The sequence below is a fragment of the Monodelphis domestica genome, chromosome 5 (genome assembly GCF_027887165.1).
Source record: "Monodelphis domestica isolate mMonDom1 chromosome 5, mMonDom1.pri, whole genome shotgun sequence".
In the NCBI taxonomy this organism is placed as follows: domain Eukaryota; kingdom Metazoa; phylum Chordata; class Mammalia; order Didelphimorphia; family Didelphidae; genus Monodelphis; species Monodelphis domestica.
Window position 1 is genome coordinate 200,737,628 of NC_077231.1, and position 19,817 is coordinate 200,757,444.

A 19,817-nucleotide genomic window follows, 5' to 3' on the forward strand; every position below is an offset into this window, starting at 1 on the left:
ATTTTATAAGATTGCTCACTTACAAAAATGAACAACATGGAAATATGTTTTGCATGATAATAAATGTATAACCCCAATCAAATATCCTGCCAGCACTGGGTAGGGGAAGGGAAGAGAGGAAAGGAGATAAGTTCTAGCGTATATTTATGTGTGGAAATTTTTTATTACATGTAATTGGTTAAAAAAAAGTTTAAAAAATAATATTGCAATGAATAATCCTTGTTGAAGTGAATTGGATTAAAATCCTTTTCCTAAGGAGATATCTAATTCTCTCCCACTCCCTGCAGGAGTGTTCTAATCATTGACCCATGCTGACATTTCTTTCCCCATATCTCTTTCTCCTTCCTGCTGCTATCAAGTCAAGTACCTTGATGTCATCTATATACCATTATGAGCTGACAGCCCTGCCCAGGTCCTGATTATAAAAAGAGGGTGGCTGTGGCATGGGGACTCAGTGACCATACCATAACCATACAAGTGGGCCAGGTCAGTGTGAAGCACCTATAATGTTATCAAGCCTGCCCTTCCTTGGATCTAATGACAGACATTAGGGGCCTTCCACCCATCATGGTTGGTGAACCAGACCCTGGCGTGGCCCTGGGGGTGGAAGAAGGTCTACTCTGCCAATTACTTCATTCTCCAGAGTTCAATCTATTCCCCAACTCAGCTGTCTTTGAAAGCAACTTCATCCAGGTACTCTTGTCCTATTTTTCAGATTAACTCTCTCGATTAAGAGAGGAAATTCTATACCTGGGAGATGACTGAGAGAATTCTATGACCTTTGGAATTCAGGGGGAGGTGAAAAAAGGGGAGGTTGGATTCTGAGTTCCCAAGGTAACTGAACCACTTGCAGGGTTTTGACTGTATAAGGAATCAGGTCTGAAGCACTGGGAGAGATTCAGAGGTCATCTTAAACTGAGATTCTATAGTTCTGAATCTCTACACTTGTATCCACCTTCTCTCTTTGCCTCCCACTGTCAACCATTATTTAGTCCAGATGAGATAACTAAAATGGGTAATGAGGTTGACTCAATTAAAAATCCATGCTAGACCTGTGCCTTTGAATTCTACCTCCCACTTTTGGGAATTTTTTGGAAACAGTATTCTCTGAAGGCAAGAGATGGACAATATGAAATATACATCGATTAAATCTATATTTAGAATTTTTTTCTCAAAATCAGGAGGAAATTGTAGTATAGTACATCCTCCCAAAGTACTCATTTGTGACTTAAAGAAATACTATACCTCTGGGTTTAGGAGACAGATTTAGATTTGTCTTAAAAGTCTTACATGAAGGGCAGCTGGGTAGCTCAGTGGATTGAGAGCCAGGCCCAGAGACTGGAGGTCCTGAGTTCAAATCTGGCCTCAGACACTTCTTAGCTGTCTGTGATTTTGGGCAAGTCACTTGACCCCCATTGCCTAGCTCTTACTGTTCTTCTGCCTTGGAACCAATATGTAGTATTGATCCCAAGACAGAAGGTAAGGGTTTATTTTAAAAAAAAAAGTCTTACATGCCATTTGCCTGAGACCTGGGTTTATGAGTGTGTGAAGTAAGCACAATCTTAATCAATCAATCAGCAAATAGATACTGACTATCTAGTTGAGCATTGCTCTTAGGTACTAGAGACATAGTATTATCTTGATGCTTATAGTTTAGTTTGGGTAGAAAAACATGTAAATGAAAATGTACTAAAAAAATAAGATGTTATATATGAGGAGATTGGATGAGTGGAATTGCTAAAGTTCTTTCCAGTCACAGGATTCTATGACTTTAAGATAAATGTTAAATAAATGGACCAGGAAATAAATGTTATGAGTTCAGAAGAGGGAAACTTGGGGAGTGAGATGAGGTTTCATAAGGATCTGGGGCTTGAATCCTTCTTTCTTTCCAAGAGAAAATTTAGAACATTGAGGAGCAAGGAAACAAGCATTTATTCGTATATTATTGATAACATTATTACTATCCTTCCCTGTGCAAGTGCTATGCTGTTTTATAAATGTTCTCTTGTTTGATCATTGGTGTAAATATCACTGCCATTACAGCTGAAGAAACTGAAGTAGACAGCAGTCTTGTCTAGGGTCACACAGTTAGTATTTATCTATTGAGGCAGGGTTTGAACTCAGATCTTCCTGACTTTGAGATCTGTGCTCTAGACACTGCATCTCAGTGTCTAGCTCCCTAGGGTGAAAGTGGAAGGTGGAATTCCAGGCTATTGATATTATCTGTTCAAAAGCATGAAGATGAAAATAACTCACATTGTGACAATGCTTTAAAAGATGTATTCTGTAGTTCTTTTATCATAATGGCCCTCTGAAACAAGCAGGGCAAGTATCATCATTCTTGTATTATGAATAAATATATAGACTTGTTGCTTTACTCCTCTTGAATCCTGGATTAAGGGAGATTGGGTTTTGTTAATATTTAATTCAATTCAACAAGTATCTCTAGGGTCTGCCCTCAAGAAACTTACCATTCTCTTCTAGCTGTAGAATTATAATCCTTCTCAAAGATGTGCTCACATATATTCCAGAGGATTGTGTCCTTGATGTAATAGCAATATGCTAAATTGGTAGTAAAATGACTAGAATCAGAATGCCAGACATTTCATGACATTGGCCACAATACCAGAGTGGTTTGCATTTCTTTCTCTAGCTAATTTTACTGTTGAGGAAACTGAGGCCAACATGGTTGAGTGACTTGCCCAGAGTCACACAAATAGGAAACATTTGAGGCCAGATTTTAACACAGAAAGATGAGTTTTCCTGACTCCAAACTTGTTGCTCTTTGCACTATGGTACCATATACCTGCTCCTAATCAGTCAGACTCAGAGCTCAAAGGAACCTTAAGACATCATCTTGAGAAGGCATTGTGGGGTAGAAGCTAGATAGGACTCAGAATGAGGAAGACCAAATGTGTCCAAATCCTAGTTCTGATATTTATGAGAACTACACAAAAGGCATTTATGATCTAGCCACAACCATTTGATTTCATGAATGAAACAGTGTTAGAGAACTAAAGTAATGTGCCCCAGTTCACACAAAATACGGCACTAATGAATTGACTAATGAATAAGAAAGTTGGCTTTTTTTTTTTTTACCAACCCATTTTATTATTCCCTCCCTCCCCAAAAACTCCCTACGTGGCAAACAACCTGATAATTATTGCTTTATATAGTACAGTTTGAGACCTGGTACCACTAAACCTCTGTGTTTTTCCCCATTAAATCCCTTGATATCTTTGATCTTTTGTTCCTCCAGATGAATTTTGTTATTATTTTTTTCTAGCTCTATAAAATATTTTTTGGGAAGTTTGATTGGTATGGCATAAAATGAATAGGTAAATTAATTTAGGTAGAATTGTCATGTTTATTATATTAGTTTGACCTACCCATGAACAATTAATGTTTTTGCAATTGTTTAAGTCTGACTTTATTTGTGTGTAAAGTGTTTTATAATTTTGTTCTTATAGTTGTTGGGCTTATTTTTGTAGGTATACTCCGGGGTAGTTTATATTCATAAATAATTCAATTATTTTAAATGGAATTCCTAGATGTTGAACTATATAGTAGTGGCATATAGAAATGCTGATGATTTATGAGGGTTTATTTTATATCCTGCAACTTTGCTAAAATTGTCATTTGTTTTAATTAGTTTTTTTGGTTGATTCTCTGGGATTCTCTAAGTAAATCATCATCTCTTCTACAAAGAGTAATAAATTTGTTTTCTCATTGCCTAATCTAAATTCCTTCAATTTCTTTTTGTTCTCTTAGTGCTGTAGCAAGCATTCCCAGGACAATATTGAATCAAAGGGGTGATAATGGGCATCCTTGTTTCACCTTTGATCTTGTTGGGAAGACTCCTGAAGCTTATCTTCTCCATTACAGATAAGCTTGCTGAAGGTTTAAGATAGATGTCACTTATTGTTTTATAGAAAACTCCATTTATTTGTTGTTCTCTAATGTTTTTAATAAGGCTTGGGTGTTACATTTTGTTAAGCACTTTTTTGTATCTATTGAGATAATCATATGATTTCTGCTGGTTTTGTTATTGATATGGTCAATCATTCTAATAGTTTTCCTAATACTGAATCATCTACACATTCCTTGTATAAACCCCACCTGGTCATTGTGTACAATACTTGTGATATATTGCTGTAATCTCTTTTTTAGTATTTTATTTAAGATTTTTGCATCAACATTTTTTAGGAGATTAGTCTACAATTTTCTTTCTCTGTCTTTTCTTTTCCTAGTTTAGGTATCAGTACCCTATTGTGTCATAAAAGGATTTGGTAGAAATCCTTTTCCCAAATAGTTTACATAGTATCAGAGTTCATTGTTCTTTGAATGTTTGGTAGAATTCTCTGAAATGGGGTTGTTTAAATATTTTATTTCCTCTTCTGTTAATTTGAGTAACATATTTCTTTAGATATTCATCTATTTCACTTATTGTCAGATTTATTTGCAGATAGCTGGGCAAAGTAATTCTTTGTAATTCTCAAATAGCTGGGCAAAGTAATTCTCAAAGTAACTGCTTTAATTTCTATTTTATTTGCTGTGAATTAATTTTTTTATTTTTGAGACATAATTTGGTTTTCATCTTTCTTTTCTTTAACCAAATTAACCAATGGTTTATCTATTTTCTTGAATTTTTAGAAAATAAAACCAACTTTTTGTCTTATTTATTAATAGTTCAATGGTTTGATCTTCATGATTCCTCCATTTTCCCCTAAGGTAATGCTTTGGTTGCATCCCATAAATTTTGTTATGTTGTTTCCTCATTGCCATTTTCTTTAATGAAATGATTGATTGTTTCCATAACTTGTTCTTTGACATTCATTCTTTAGGATAACATTATTTAGCTTCCAGTTAATTTTTTATTTTTCTGCTGCTCTGTGTTGAATGTAATTTTTATTGCATTATGGTCTGAAAAGGATGCATTTAATATTTCTGTTTTTCCACATTTGGTTGTGAGGTTTTTCTTTTTCTTTTTGGATTGGATTTATCTAGTTCTGAGAGGGGAAAGATGAGGGTGTTCCCCATTAGTACAGTTTTTCTGTCTATTTCTTCCTGTAACTCATGATTTCTTCTTTAGGAATTTGGATGCTTTGTCATTTGATGTATATATACATACATACATATGTGTGTGTTTAGTGTAGATATTACTTTGTTGTCTATGGTACCTTCTATCAGGATACAACTTCCCTAACTTTTTATTAGATCAAGTTTTGCTTTTGCTTTATCTGAGATGATTGCTACTCCTGATTTTTATTTATTTTAACTGAAGCATAATAAAGTCTGCTCTAGATCTTTAGCTTTTCTTTGTGCACGTGTCTCCCTGCTTTAAACATGTTTCTTATAGTCAGCATATTGTGGGGTTCTTATTTTTAATCCACTCTGTTATTCCATTTTATGGATAATTTAATTCCATTTACATTCATAGGTAATGATTACTAACCGTGTGTTTCTCTCCTTATTCTCCTGTGTTTTTCTTTCTCTTTCTCTCTCCTTTTGGCCTTTCACTCTTCATAGATGTTTGCTTCGGACCACTGCCTCCCCCATTCACCTTCCCTCTCTATTCCACCCCTTTCATTTATTCTCTGCCTCCCTCTTACTTCCCAGTCAGGGAAGATAGGTTTTTGAAACCAATTGAATGTGTATATTATTCCAATTTTGAACTAATTCTAGTGAGAGTAAGGTTCATGCTTTGCCCATGAGTCCTGATTCTTCTCCTCCATTATGTTGACTCTTACATGCCTCTTCATGTAAGGTCATTAACCCCTTTCTATCTCTCCTATTTTCTTTTCCCATTGTGTTCTTTGATGTTCCTCCCTGCCACCTTTTTTTGGGGGGGATATCATTCCATCCTATTTGATTTTGTCTGTTTCTACTGTCTATGTATACTCTTTCTTTCTATACTAATAGTAATAAAGTTGTTGAGTACCTTAAGTATCTTGGGTTTTTTAGTACTCTCAGTATCTCTACTATCATAGCTATATTAAGTGATTTGATTATCATTTTCTCATGCAAGAATGTAATCACTTTAACTTTTATTGACTCTTAAATTTTCACATTTCTCTGTTTTTACTTTTTTCTCTTGAGTGTTAAATTTGATCCTTGAATTTTCTTTGCAATTCTTTTCTTTTCGTCAGGAATGTCTGGAAGCCCTCTATTTCATTAAATTGCAATTTTTTTCCCCTGAAAGAGTATGCTTAGCTTTGCAGAGGATATTTTTATTGTAGTCCTAGATCCTTTGCCTTTTGGAATGTCATATTCCATGACTTACAGTCCTTTAATGTAGAAGCTCCTAGATCCTGTGCAATCCTGACTGTGGCTCTAAGATATTTGAATTGTTTCCTTCTGGCTGCTCTCAGTACTTTTTCCTGGACCTGAGGGTTCAATAGTCTTGGGATGTTTTATTTGGGAGTCTTTTTCAGGTGATTGGTGGAATCTTTCAATTCCTCCCCCTTCTTTAACGATATCAGAAAAATTTTCCCTGATTATTTCTTATAATATGGTGTCCAGGCTCTTTATTTTTGGTTATAGTTTTCAGGTATTCCAATGATTCTTAGATTAACTCTCCTGATTCTATTTTCCAGGCCAGCTGTTTTTTTCAGTGAGATATTTCAGATTTTCTTGTATTTTTTCATTCTTTTGAATTTGTTTTATTGTTTCCTGATTTCATACAAAATCATTCACTTCCATTTGTCCAATTCTCATTTTTAGAGAGTCATTTTCTTCCTTAAGCTTTTTTTCCCCCTTTTTCTTTTGGCCAATTTTATTCTATAAGGGGTTGTTCTCTTCAGCGTGTTTTTGGACCTTCTTTTCCTTTTGATCCAAACTGGTCTTCAGGCAGTTGTTTTCTTCAGTGTTCTGGGGCTTACATTTCTATTTGGCCAATTCTAGTTTTTAGGAAGATGTTTCTTTATTAAGTTCTTCCCCTTTAAGCTTTTTTATCTCTTTGCCATTTTTCTTATTTGATTTTTTAAACTTCTTTTCACATTCTTTCAAGGGGCCCTTTTGAGGCCTGACACCCTTTGGCCATTGCCTTTGAGACTTCACATGTTTCTGGTTTGGCATTATTGCCCTCTTCCAAGTTTGTATTCTGATCTTCCTTTGCTAAAGTAAATCTAATGTCATGTTTTTCCTTTATCCTTTGCTTATTTTGTTAGTTCTCTTTCCTTCCTTCCTTCCTTCCTTCCTTCCTTCCTTCCTTCCTTCCTTCCTTCCTTCCTTCCTTCCTTCCTGCCTGCCTTCCTTCCTTCCTTCCTTCCTTCCTTCCTTCCTGCCTTCCTGCCTTCCTTCCTTCCTTTCTTCCTTTCTTCCTTCCTTCCTTCCTTCCTTTCTTTCTTTCTTTCTTTCTTTCTTTCTTTCTTTCTTTCTTCTTCTTTCTTTCTTTCTTTCTTTCTTTCTTTCTTTCTTTCTTTCTTTCTTTCTTGCTTTCTTTCTTTCTTTCTTTCTTTCTTTCTTTCTTTCTTTCTTTCTTTCTTTCTTTCTTTCTTTCTTTCTTTCTTTCTTTCTTTCTTTCTTTCTTTCTTTCTTCCTTCCTTCCTTCCTTCCTTCTTTTTCTTTCTTTCTTTCTTTCTTTCTTTCTTTCTTTCTTCCTTCCTTTCTTCCTTCCTTCCTTCCTTCCTTCCTTCCTTCCTTCTTCCTTCCTTTCTTTCTTTCTTTCTTTCTTTCTTTCTTTCTTTCTTTCTTTCTTTCTTCCTTCCTTCCTTCCTTCCTTCCTTCCTTCCTTCCTTCCTTCCTTCCTTCCTTTCTTTCTTTCTTTCTTTCTTTCTTTCTTTCTTTCTTTCTTTCTTTCTTTCTTTCTTTCTTTCTTTCTTTCTTTCTTTCTTTCTTTCTTTCTTTCTTTCTTTCTTTCTTTCTTTCTTTCTTTCTTTCTTTCTTTCTTTCTTTCTTTCTTTCTTTCTTTCTTTCTTTCTTTCTTTCTTTCTTTCTTTCTTTTCTTGTATATGTTGAAATTCTGCTTTGCTTCTGATATAGAGGGAGTAGTACTCTTCTGAACCTACAGAGTAGTCTGCTCTGTTGTTTGACTGCCTTTTGGGTACCACAGTGTACACCTGGTGGAGGGGTGGCCTGGCTGGCTTGCTGTGGTGTAAAAGTTAAATGAATATGCAATGTTTCAAGTATTATATTTATAAAGTTTATTATCTGGTCAAGTAGAACCATGTTTTCTACCTGCTCAAAATACCCGCTTCACCAAAGCTGCCAACAGGAAGGGAAATAGGGCTATACATGGAACTCCACCCAATTTATATCCTGTCTATGTCATCATGTAATGATAGGAAATGAGTGGGGTTCTGGGAATTGTAGTTTTTGCTTGGGATCATAGTTTTGCTGGGAATCATAGTTTTTAGGACAACAGATTCTAATTTCACAATCCCCCTGAGATCCTTTGGAAGACTAATCTTCCCCAATGGATCTTGTAAACATGATCAACTTATATAAATTGCAATAATTTGTGGATAAAAGGAAAAGAAAACAAAACCAATGATTGCTAGACACATTGACAAAAAGCCAATTAGGGGGCAGGCTCCTTAGACATAAGAGTATACATACAAAATACATGTTACACCACCCCACCCCACCCCCCGACCCAGTTCAACTTCACTACAACCCAAAGGTTCATTCTAGATCTTTTGGTGCAGTGTGAGGTTTCTGCAGTCATCTCCTTGTCACCTTTCTAATTGATCTCTCCAGGTTTCATTTTTCACTTAAGTTAATTCTGGAGACAACATGGAGCTTGGAAAAAAGGGGAAGTAGACTTCCAGGAGCAAAACAAGGCTAAAACTTTGTTAATTTCAGATTGACAATCACTCTCCTAATAACAAACAGCTTGGCCTGAAGTGCTCAGTAACTTTCTCCAGTTTTCTGGAGATTTTTTTTTTTTACTGTGAGAAGGAATTCTGTTGGGGCAGAGCAGGACTGTTTCCTTTCTGAGGGGGAATAGAATCTTTTACCCAGGTGTGGCCCTCACTGTTAGTTTTTTTCTAAGGAACAAAGCAGCCTTCTTGCTGCTGGTAAGGAAAAACAGCCAGCTTACTGCTGGCAAGGTAATTTTCAGCTATTTTTAAATTTATTTTAAGGAGAAAGAAAGAAAAATAAATTTAACTTAGCTTGTCTAGCAGTTGTGAATTGTAGACTCAAAACAAGCTACTAGAAAACTGACTTGGGGATGATAACAAAAGTGAAGGAAAAGTTAAGAAAATTGAGGGAGATTGAGGGTACTTGTCACAACCTATGTGGTCAGCCAGAATGTAAGGGCCATTAAAATTAAAGGGTTGGACTAAATTTATAAGAGTGTTGTTGCAAAGAATAATTACTCAATTCCAAATGTTTATTTACAAAAGGAGAAAGAGTGAAAGTAAGAAAACCAGAGAAAGTAGGTATTTACTCTGGCCTGATCCAAACCAGACAAGGCTTCAGAGGCCCCAGCAAAGGTGGGGAGGGAGTCAGAGGTAAATCAAACAAGGGTTTTAGCCATGAGGCCTCCTCCAAGACAGGGGGCCTCTCCAGAGGTTAGTACCTCCCAAACAAGCCAGGGAAAGGAGTCAGCCTTTTTTCATTCATCCATGTGGTAGTCCCAAGGGAAAATAGAAAGCAGTCCAAGGTCCTCAGCTAGAGCTTCAGGGTCAAGTTGAAGGTGAAAGACCTCATCACAAGAAGTTCTTTCCACTTTTAAAGACCTTTCGTCACCTCCTGTGCCTTCTTCCCACTTTACATGAACCAATTATAGTCTATAATTTTTCTTAGGACTGCCCAGGGCACAGTCAGTGGGTTCTGATTTGTCACATATGTGGGTCACAGACCTCCTCCACTTAAAGATAAGTGGGGTGTATACACTTCTGGTGATTAAATCTAAAAATGGTCATGGGAGAGTTAATCCTATCTTCACAGTGGGGATGCTTATACCTGTCTTATCTAGCTGGATTCCCCATTTCCTGTTAACCAATTCCCCTCTTGTTTCTGGAGGTGGGTTGGTCCCCAATCCTACTGCATTCTCCATTCCTCTATCTCAGGCTGTGCTAGGTGGGCTGGTCCTGCCTGCACCCCTTCCTAGGCTCTTGGTGGACTGGTCTCATTGGTACCCATCTTAGGTGTGCTTGTCCTGTCTGTATTTCTTCCTAGGCTGCACTTAATAGACTGGTTGAACCAGTACCCTTTCTGGCTGCTCTAGGTAAGCTAGTCCTGCCTACAGTCGCCTTCTGGGCTTCACTGGGTGGGTTGGCCCTACTTGATACCCATTGTACCTTTACCTGACACATTGGGTGAGCTGTCCGACCTATATGTTTTCCTGGGCTATGAAGGGTGGACTGGTTTCTGATAAGCTGTTTTCCCACTGTTACAGAGGCTGGTCTGCTTTCCCTTCTAGCCCCTATCAGCTGATTTCCTCCTGCTTTTCTTTGTTTTGAGGCACTTTGTTATTTTTTTTTCTATATTTGTTTGTAGATGGGATTGGGTGTTGATTACTCTACAACTTAATTTCCAGAAACAGAAGGCATACATATCTGCAATTTTCATCACACTTTTCACTGAATTTCAACAAAGAGGAAGAGAAATCGGAGTAGCTATAATTTACCTAGTTGGATGGCTATCATGGAGCTGAGATCTCAATGACCACAAACAACAGTGAGATCAGCCTCAGAAATGTATTAGTCAGCAGGAGAAGGTAGTGTGGAATTAGAAATTTGCCATAAATCATCAATTTGTAGATATCCCCTAGTAATTTCCTAGTCCTAGAAGAGTATCCCCTAGTACTGGAAGAGATTCAGCCATCATGTCTCCTCCTAATACTTCCTTACAGTAGTAACATCATTATTTTTTTTACTTTTTATTTTAAACCTTTACCCCTTCTGTCTTAGAATCAGTATGAAATATCAGTTCCAGAGCAGAAGAGCAGTAAGAGCTAGGCAATTGGAGTTAAGTGACTTACCAATGGTCACACAGCTAGTAAGGGTCTGAAGCCAGATTTGAACTCAGAATTTCCCATCTCCAGGCTAGGTTTGCTATTTTTGAGTCACCTAGCCTACCCTCCCAACAAAACTCCATTATTAAACATTCATTAAACACAATTTTAGCCTGGGACTTTACTTCTAGTTGGGGAAGCAAACCATAGACATAAAAGAATAAGTAATAATACAACTTAATAATAAACATTTATTAAGCATCTACCATATTTAGAACACCCTACAGAAGACAAAATGTTAAGACTATGTCCTTGCCCTCATGGGATTTACAGTTAGGAGTATATGACAATTATACAGACAGCTATACTTCACAAAATTACATAAGTTTGTAAGATGTCCATCATGTCTGAGGGAAAAGATCACCAGCAACTTGGGGGTATCAGAGAAGTCTCCTGGAAGAGGTGGTATTTAAATTAGACTTCAGGGGGACGATAAGTAGGATCACAACAACTGTGTCATGGCTGGGAAAAGATAAAGGGGGCATACCAGGCAGAAGGAACAATGTGAAGAAAGGACAGAGGTGAAAAAGAGAAGGTATAAGAGATATGCAGGGGATAGAGAGTCACTTAGTTTGGCAGTGGTATAGAATATATGGAGGGGATTCATCAAAATATGAATGGAAAGAAAGACCAAGGAACAAATCACTCAGCTGTTCTAGCCTGGGTATGATCTATCCATCCAATGCAGTGCCTATCAACACACCTAAACTTATTGTCCCCCACTGGGAGGACAATTGCTGCCATTTTAGTAATACTTTCTTTCCTCTTCCTTTAAAGTCACTCGGCTTCAGTTTTTCTCTGATCTCTACTTTTGGAATTGATTTTCAGGTTAGAAAGACTAATGACTGGTGGGTAGATACAGAGGACTGGTCTACAACAGTGGTCCTTGGAGTGACCTCTTCAGTGCCATGCCTGCCACTCCCAAACATCTTCTTGATGGCTAAGATCACCTGGCCCCAGGGACATTTATCAACATGGAACAAATCCATCAATGCACCAACTGTCACTCTTAGTAGGTAAGCAAAATAAGTAAAACAGAGGGAGAGGACATTGGAAGTGGATAAGTTGAGTGGCTGATGTAGGGGTTACTCAACAGCTGGGGTCCAGAAGAAAAGAAAGCATAGTCATCAAGCACTTAAAACATTGTTATTTTGTTTCTCCTCTTCCTCCTCTCCCTCTCTCTTTCCCCTTTCTCCTTCTCCCTCTTCTGCATTTGCTAAATTACTATTGTGTTCCAGGCATCATGCTAGATTTGGAGAATACATTGACTTTAAAAGCAAAATGGTCCCTGAATCAAAACTTAGATTCTAGTGAAGGGAATCAACATGCACATAAATCGGTACATATATAGAGAGGACACTAGCAACTGGAGAATTAGGAAAGGCTTCATGTAGAAGGTGAAATTTTGAGTCTTGAAAAAAAACAGGTATTCCAAGAGTCAGAGCTGAGGAAGGCAATAAATAGATCATCATCAACAATAACAACAACTTTGTTATTATTACTATGGGTAGTTATCACTGATATGTCAGAAGAAGGGAAAGGAGGTTAAATAGCTTAAAGAAAAAGGAATTGCTTTGAGAATTATAGCACATGAATGATCTACTCTTCTACTTCCCCAAACCATTCCACTCACTCTCAGTCCTTGTCTAGGAAGTCCATTCTCTACTGTCATGAAGGGAAATAGAATCTCTCTTTTTTTTTAAATTATTAAAGCCAGAGATCATTGAGGTTAGGGGTGAGGTGGGCCTTTCCATTTATACTATAGATTCTTTTCTATAGAGAGAAAGGAAGATCTTAACCTCTTAAGATAGGCCCAAATTTCATTGAACTCTCTCTACTGACTTTGATATCTTGAGCTTGTGGCCAGAAGCAGATTCGTCATGCAATCATCATTTGGAGAACTGGGCATAAAAGTATAGGATTTAAAGCTGAACTCAAAGGGACCTTGGAGTTCATTTCGACCAACATTTATTTTTTTTTAATATGAAAACACTGGGGCAAAGTGAATTGTTCATGGTTATATAGGCAGGATTTCAATAAGTATTCCAATTCCAAGTCAGGATTCTTTCAATTGCACTACCATGAAATAGGTTTGTTTGGCTGTTTAATGCTGTGATTTTGACCATAGGACACAGAGAAAATGAGACTGCTGACTAAAAACAGACACTTAAATTACCCAACATGATGAGTTCTCTCTGGTGAATGTCTTCCCTTGTGCCCTTAGGATTCTCCCAATGAAATTTGTGGAGCTCATGGTCTATGACAAATCCCAGCGCATCCTGAGGGTCAGAACTGTAACTGAGAAGATCTATTACATGAAGCTCCATCCAAAACACCCTACAGCTGTTTTCCATTTCTGGATCCGACTGGTTAACATTCTACAGAAGGGCTTGTCCATCACCTCTAAAGATCCCAGTATTCACGTGAATCATTGCTTGGTGCCCAAAACCCCTAGCACGATCATTCTAGAAGAAGTAAGGGTGCTCTTTCCCTAATCTTTAAGCAGGGATCAGCCATTAGGGCATGGTTTAGAGTATTCAATTCTCAAGTATATAACTATCCAAGGGATTCTTTCTCTTAGTACTTTGAATAGTGATAGATGTAATGAGTTTAGAGCTGGCAACTTTATCACTTTTTTAATAATTTTATTTTATCACTAGAATGGAAACTTCATGAAGATAGGGAATGTGTCCTAGTTAAACTTTTTATCTCTTTCAGAAACTAGCATAGTGCTCTGTACATAGTAGTCAATAAATAAATGCTTGTCAAGTCTTCATTAGAGTAAGTGATTCACAGAAGGTAAAAATAAGGAGTAGGATGAGGAAGAGAAGGGAAGGGAAGGAAGAAAGGAAGGAAGGAAAGAAGGTAGGAAGGAAGGAAAGAAAAGAAAGAAAAAAGAAAGAGAAAGGAAGGACAAAATAAAGGTTATTTTTAAAAAAGCAATGTAGGGTATAGAATTGAGGGAGTGGGGAATAGCAAGAGTAAGGGGAAAGGGAAAGAAGAGAGACAAAAAGACAGAGGAAAAGAAACATGATCAGAGTGAGAAGATCACAGGTTCAGATCCATAAAGCTTTGGAAGCCATCTGATCAAGCCTTCTCATTTTACAGAAAACAATATGAATCCTAAAGAGGAAATAGAACATAGATTTATGTCTACCACCTATATGTGCTTGGATAGTCACTGTACTTCCCAAGGCCTCTCTTTTCTTAGTTGGAAAATGAAGGAGTTAAATTCAATGGCTGTTGAGGTCCCTTTCCAGCTAAAACCATGAGTGAGATCCTGTGATTAAAAAGCATAGATGGGAAAGGGTATCAAGGCGACTCAGTGCATAGCCACCCCTGGAGATAGAAGATCCTGGATTCAAATCTAATTTCAGACTCTTCCTAGCTATGTGACACTTAATCTCACTTTGCCTAGCCCTTACCACCCTTCTGCCTTAGAAATGATTCTTAATAGAGAAGGTAAGGGTTTTTCTAAAAAAACCTATACTAGGATGGGGAACATAGTAGGCACAGATAGAAAAAACAGGATCATAGGATTACAAATACAAACTGAATTTCACAAGCATTTGCTTGTGCATCTGCTATGTGTTAGGCACTGAGCTGGGTTGTTCAGGTTACAAAACTAAAAATGAAAAAGTCCCTGCCCTCAAGAAGCTTACATTCTATGTGGGAAAATAACAGGTACATAGACAAATCAACATAAAAAATATATGAATAAGATGTAGAGATATACATAAAGGGGAAAGAGAGAATAAAGAACTGAGGGGACTCTGGGAGAGATTCTCAGTAAATTCTAGAGGAGAAGCCAGGTAAATATGCTATTATTCAGAAGGGTTTAGTTTCTGTTTTGAATCACCATATTAACACTGCCTTTTCAAAATTCTTATTTTACCACCAGAAAGAAGGTCTGCTCTGGCCAGGTTCTTTCCTCCTGATCTGAGAGAAGAAACTCTAAATCAATTCCCTCAAACCGAGAGTAAAGCTAAAGGGCAAAGTGTGAAAAAAATAGAGATGATCTCTGGTTTCTTTCATAATTCTGTACTTTAGAGTAAGAAAAAGGTCCCTTTTTCTGTCACATCCTTTTAGTCCTGAGAACCTGCTTCACCATGTAATTCTTTTTCCATTTAGTCAACAGAATATGACCCCTCAGACTCTCAGGCAAGAGAGAGACTGATGCTGCTGATGGCCCCACAAGGACATGAAGCCTTCTCTGATCTCTCTTTGGATCTTACCACCAAGCAAGACCAGTTGAAGTAAGTGATTTGCATCTGACAATTTCTTCTGCAGCCAGTGTCAACAGTGTGAAAGGAAGGGGGATAGCTTGGTTAAAGAGTAAAGAGCATAGGGGTGAGGAGTGAGCAGTAAGATGCAGTTATCTTCAAGCAGTCACTGAACCCCTTAATTGACAGTCTTTCCCTGTTAATTGTACTTTCTCGGCTCATGAGCATTTTGTTTTCATCTCCTGTTCCAAGTTCTCTTATGCATTCTACTCATTTGTGTTTGGAACGTTTTTTTTTTTTAAGTGAAAAGCAAAACAATTTAATTGGAAAAACAAAAGCATAACAATAAGGGCAACAGCAGCCCCAGTAAAAGACAGTTCAATGAATCTCAATTTCCATTCCACAGACATTTTGGGCTTCATGAAAGGCAATCAGGAAATTCACTGGTTAAAGATAAAATGACTACATTTAAGCCAGTGTATAAATTACACTTGCTAGCATATAAAAAAAAGAAGACAAGAAAAGCCTTAATTACACAAACTGATACTGGTGAGGATGTGACCCGCAGGAGTTCTGCCACTTATTTCCCTCCCTTCTTCCTCTTCCTTCCTCCTTCCTTCCTTTCTTCCTTCCTTCCTTCCTTCCTTCCTTCCTTCCTTCCTTCCTTCCTTCCTTCCTTCCTTCCTTCCTTCCTTCCTTCCTTCCTTCCTTCCTTCCTTCCTTCCTTCCTTCCTTCCCATGCATGTCCCATTACCATTAATTGTCAGCAACTATTTTCCAAGATTTTAGTTAGTCATTTTGAGCTATTTTAAAATTTGCTAAATAAATATTATTTATAGTTTTACAAAATTTTAATTAAAAAAAGCAGATCCTTTGGCACTTTGTATGATTGTGTGTCTCTACCTCCCCCAGCACACACACTTTGCCTCTGCCCCAGTCATTGCTTTAGAGACTTGAATTAAGCCTTTTCTTTGTAGTTGGCTGAGCCCACCTGCTAGTTGAGAAGATTAGGCCACCAGATTGCAAAAACATCAGATTTTTGCATTTGGTTCATGACATCTGCAACTGACAACACATATAATAAATAAGTGACCTATGTAGAGGCCCAAACAGATGGAGTGGTACCCAGTTATTCCCCAGCAGAGGCAAAGGTTGGCTATCCTTCCCCCTACCCCAGCATTCCCATCTTTCCTCTAGGCAATTTTTAGAAGCAACGCTCCCACCAAATATAATCATGAACTGCCATTTGTATATTTCTCTCTATGCCCCAAAGCATCAGTGTTTGATAAGACACAAAGACTGGATTTGAAGTTTCTTTTTGGAGTGGGTATCCCTATCTTTCCCAGACTGTGGAAGTACAACTGCCACTCACAGGCTGGTCCACTGTTAATCACCAAGGATGATTTGACCTGCTTCATTTTGGGGAGGCTGGTGACCCTGAACTCCCCAGGGCTCACCATATTGGTGCTAAACTTAGAGATCCAACACCCATGGTTGGCGTGAGTTCTAGGACAGCTCAGAACTCCTGAGTCTGAGTGAACCTCAAGTCTCAGCCTCCTCTAGAGGCAGGGATTACAGGCATATGCTCCCCCCTTCCTTCACTTTTACTCCCTCATCTACAATTTAAATTATTTCCATTTTTCCTTTATCTCTTTGCTTGATTTTGCCCCATCTGGGATTCCAGGACCTGTCCTACGAACAATCAAACCACTAAAATCAGTAAAGCTGAGATCGAAGAAGAAGCCAAATATAACTCAGGTAAAGTAGAACAATGCCTCAGCCATCCCTGATAGGTTTTCCTTCACTGAGGTGGATTCCTTAATTGTCAGAGCTAGGTGCAAATCTAGATTGAACAGAAAACAGCAACAGATTTTGAATTGCTCCCCATTAGGTTAACATTAGTAAAAAAATTTTTTTGAAATATAGATATTATTTCCAGTACATAATAACAGCATTTACAAAGCACCTACTATGTGCGTGGCACTGTGCTAAGCAAGTACTAAACAAATATGATCTCATTTGATCGTCAAAACAGGGAGATGCTATTATTCCCATATTTTACAAATGAGGAAACTGAGGCAAACAGAGGTTAAATGATGCCCAAAATCATATAGCTGAGGTTAGGTTAGGTTCTTAACTCAGGAGTGCTAAATGATACTGTGGATAAAGTGCCTGGCCTGGAGTCAAGAAGACTTATCTTTCTGAGTTCCAATCTGGCCTCAGATACTTCCCAGCTCTGTGACCCTGGGCAAGTCACTTAACCCTGTTTACCTCAATTTCCTCATCTGTAATATGAACTGGAGAAAGAAATGGGAAACCACGCCAGAATATCTTCCAAGGAAATCCCCAAAGGAGAAGGGCGGATCACAAAGAGCTGGACACAACTGAAAAATGACTTAACTCCAGACCCAGTGTTCTATCTACTGTACCATCTCTCAAAAGTCCTAAATGCACTCTGGTTATGAGTTTGAATGCAGAAACTTACTACAGTAGGTAACAACTATTCTAGATAACAGAAAGTTTCAGTCTTATGGACTTGGGGTGGGGGGAGACTTGGCACAGTGGCAAAAATGCTGAAGCCAGCTAGAGTCAAGAAGGACCTGGGTTCAAAATCTGCCTCTGATACTAACTTGTGTAACCTATAGGCTAAGCCCCTTCACCTCTTTTAACTCCAATTTCCCCAGCTATGAAATGGAGATAACAAAAGCTGTAATTATTTAGGGCTTTCATGGGGCTCAAATAGATTGGGCACACAAAGTGCTTTGCAAACTGTGGCATACCATATCCATGTTAAAATTCCCTGTCGTGTGAAACATTTACTCAAATGGAAAGAAGGAAGTTTAGAAGGGGACCCAGACAATTGGGACAGTGCTGATATCACTGTTCAATGTAATATATTTAAAACATAAACAGTACATATTAGAGAATCATGGCTTCATATCCAGTCCTCTTTTTCGTCTTTGTTTTATGGGAATACTTGTGTTGATTGGTACTTGCCAAGTTCATTAAAATTTTTTAAAAATTAATTTAAATTCCAATTTCAATGTAAACTCATTTAAATAAAAAGGAAGTTATTTTTTAAGATGTTAAATTCACCGGCATACACAAATAGTCCACAGGTCCAGCTTATCTGTATGGCTGAGCACTTCAGCAATTTGTATTTCTTACTTGGTCTTGTGGTCCACAGGATATGCCGGAGGAAACCAAGACAAGTGGGATTTTCAGCAATGTTCTGGGTACAACTCAAGTGGCAAAGTAAAACTAAGCTTTACAGGGTCTTTGAACCATGGCCTCTGGGAACAAGAGAACCCTTCTGGGGTGCAGCCACCTTCTCGGCTCAGTACCCTAGCAGCCTCCACCCAGCAAGTTTGGCCACAGCCTTAGGAAGAGGGTCTTTCAGCAAAGATGACTCTGGCCCCCTGAAGTGATTGAGTGACCACCCTCTTCTTCATTACATCAGAACCTCACTATAATAGTGTCATCTAGGCCATACCATGCTATCATTCTAGAGGTGAAATTGATGTTAGAACAAGGCTTTTCAAACACTTCCACTAAATAAACCTCCCTTATAATTGGGAGCAAAGGCTGGCTCATGTTATAAAACATTCCATGTTCTCATAGATTATATTATAGTGAGGTTTCAGTGTATTTGAACATGTGGGTAACTCCTCATCACAAGCAGCCAATATTTAAAGGATTGTCATGTAAAAAAAAATAGGCAACTTCTCAGCCTTAGAGGACCACTAGGGGGAAGTCACCAAAGGGGGAGATTTCAGTTTGATGTAAGGAAAAACTTCCTAAAAATTAGAACTTTCCAGAAGTGTAACAGGCTGCTTCAGGAAGTAGTTGGTGGGATCCTTCTGATCACTGAAGGTCTTCAAGTAGAGGTATGCTTCATTTCCTTAAGGAGATATCCTTAGAATATCCCATGATCCTTTTCTTGGGCCAAACTTGGTCATTATGATTTGTCAGCATTCAGTTTTAATTGTTCTTTTCATTTACATTACATATATGGTGGTTAGGTGGCTCAGCTTCTAAGCTGGGTGGAGCAAGTTGCTTGAAACTTCATTCTTCACTCAGTTAGGATGTTCATAAAACTTGTCATGGGCGTCAGACTCAAGGCTTAGCCCAATATTCTTTTCCCTGAGAACAAGAAGGACCAACAGAAAAAGGCAGAGAATATAGACCTGCAACTTGGCCCTGGTTGGGAAATTAAGTCCCAAGAGCTCTCCCTACCCAAGGATTACATATAGTATGTCTTTGTTGAATTTCAGTCAAGAAGAAAGACTAGCATGTGCATCTTTCCCCAACCATTCCAACATATGGACTAGTTGCACGTTTTTTATTACATCCTTGCCAAGTTGTTGTGCATGAGTGACACCTCAAGGTTGTTTTTTTTTTAATTTGCATTTCTCTTATTATAAGTGATTGGGAGCATTCTTTTATATTGTGAATACTTGGCAATTCTACTCTTGAGAATGATTTATTTGTATCCTTTGACCACTAATCTCTTGTGGAAATCAGGGGATACTTTCTAGACCTAGAACATTTAATTATAGACAGTGGATGTAGTGGTAAGAAGGAATGTTGTGGGCAGAGTGGATGGTGTGTGTTTTGAGGAGAGATCT

At 38.0% G+C, this 19,817-nt stretch overlaps 1 protein-coding gene across 7 annotated transcripts in view; it reads left to right on the forward strand.

Annotated features, from left to right (window-relative positions):
* The first annotated feature begins 442 nt into the window (after nt 1–442).
* Nucleotides 443–19,817, forward strand: part of GARIN1A (golgi associated RAB2 interactor 1A) — a 46,965-nt gene continuing 27,590 nt past the window's right edge. For 2 of the 7 annotated variants that reach the window (XM_056799677.1, XM_007504267.3), the window contains exons 1-5: nt 443–693; nt 11,795–11,982; nt 13,191–13,440; nt 15,098–15,222; nt 16,874–16,947. In XM_056799677.1, coding sequence (XP_056655655.1) covers nt 538–693; nt 11,795–11,982; nt 13,191–13,440; nt 15,098–15,222; nt 16,874–16,947 — 793 coding nt within the window. In that variant the 5' untranslated portion in view covers nt 443–537. Of the gene's footprint in view, nt 694–10,489; nt 10,670–11,794; nt 11,983–13,190; nt 13,441–15,097; nt 15,223–16,873; nt 16,948–18,376; nt 18,778–19,817 lie in introns of those variants that run through there. The other 5 variants (XM_007504271.3, XM_016426146.2, XM_056799676.1 and 2 more) reach the window with 4 other exon arrangements.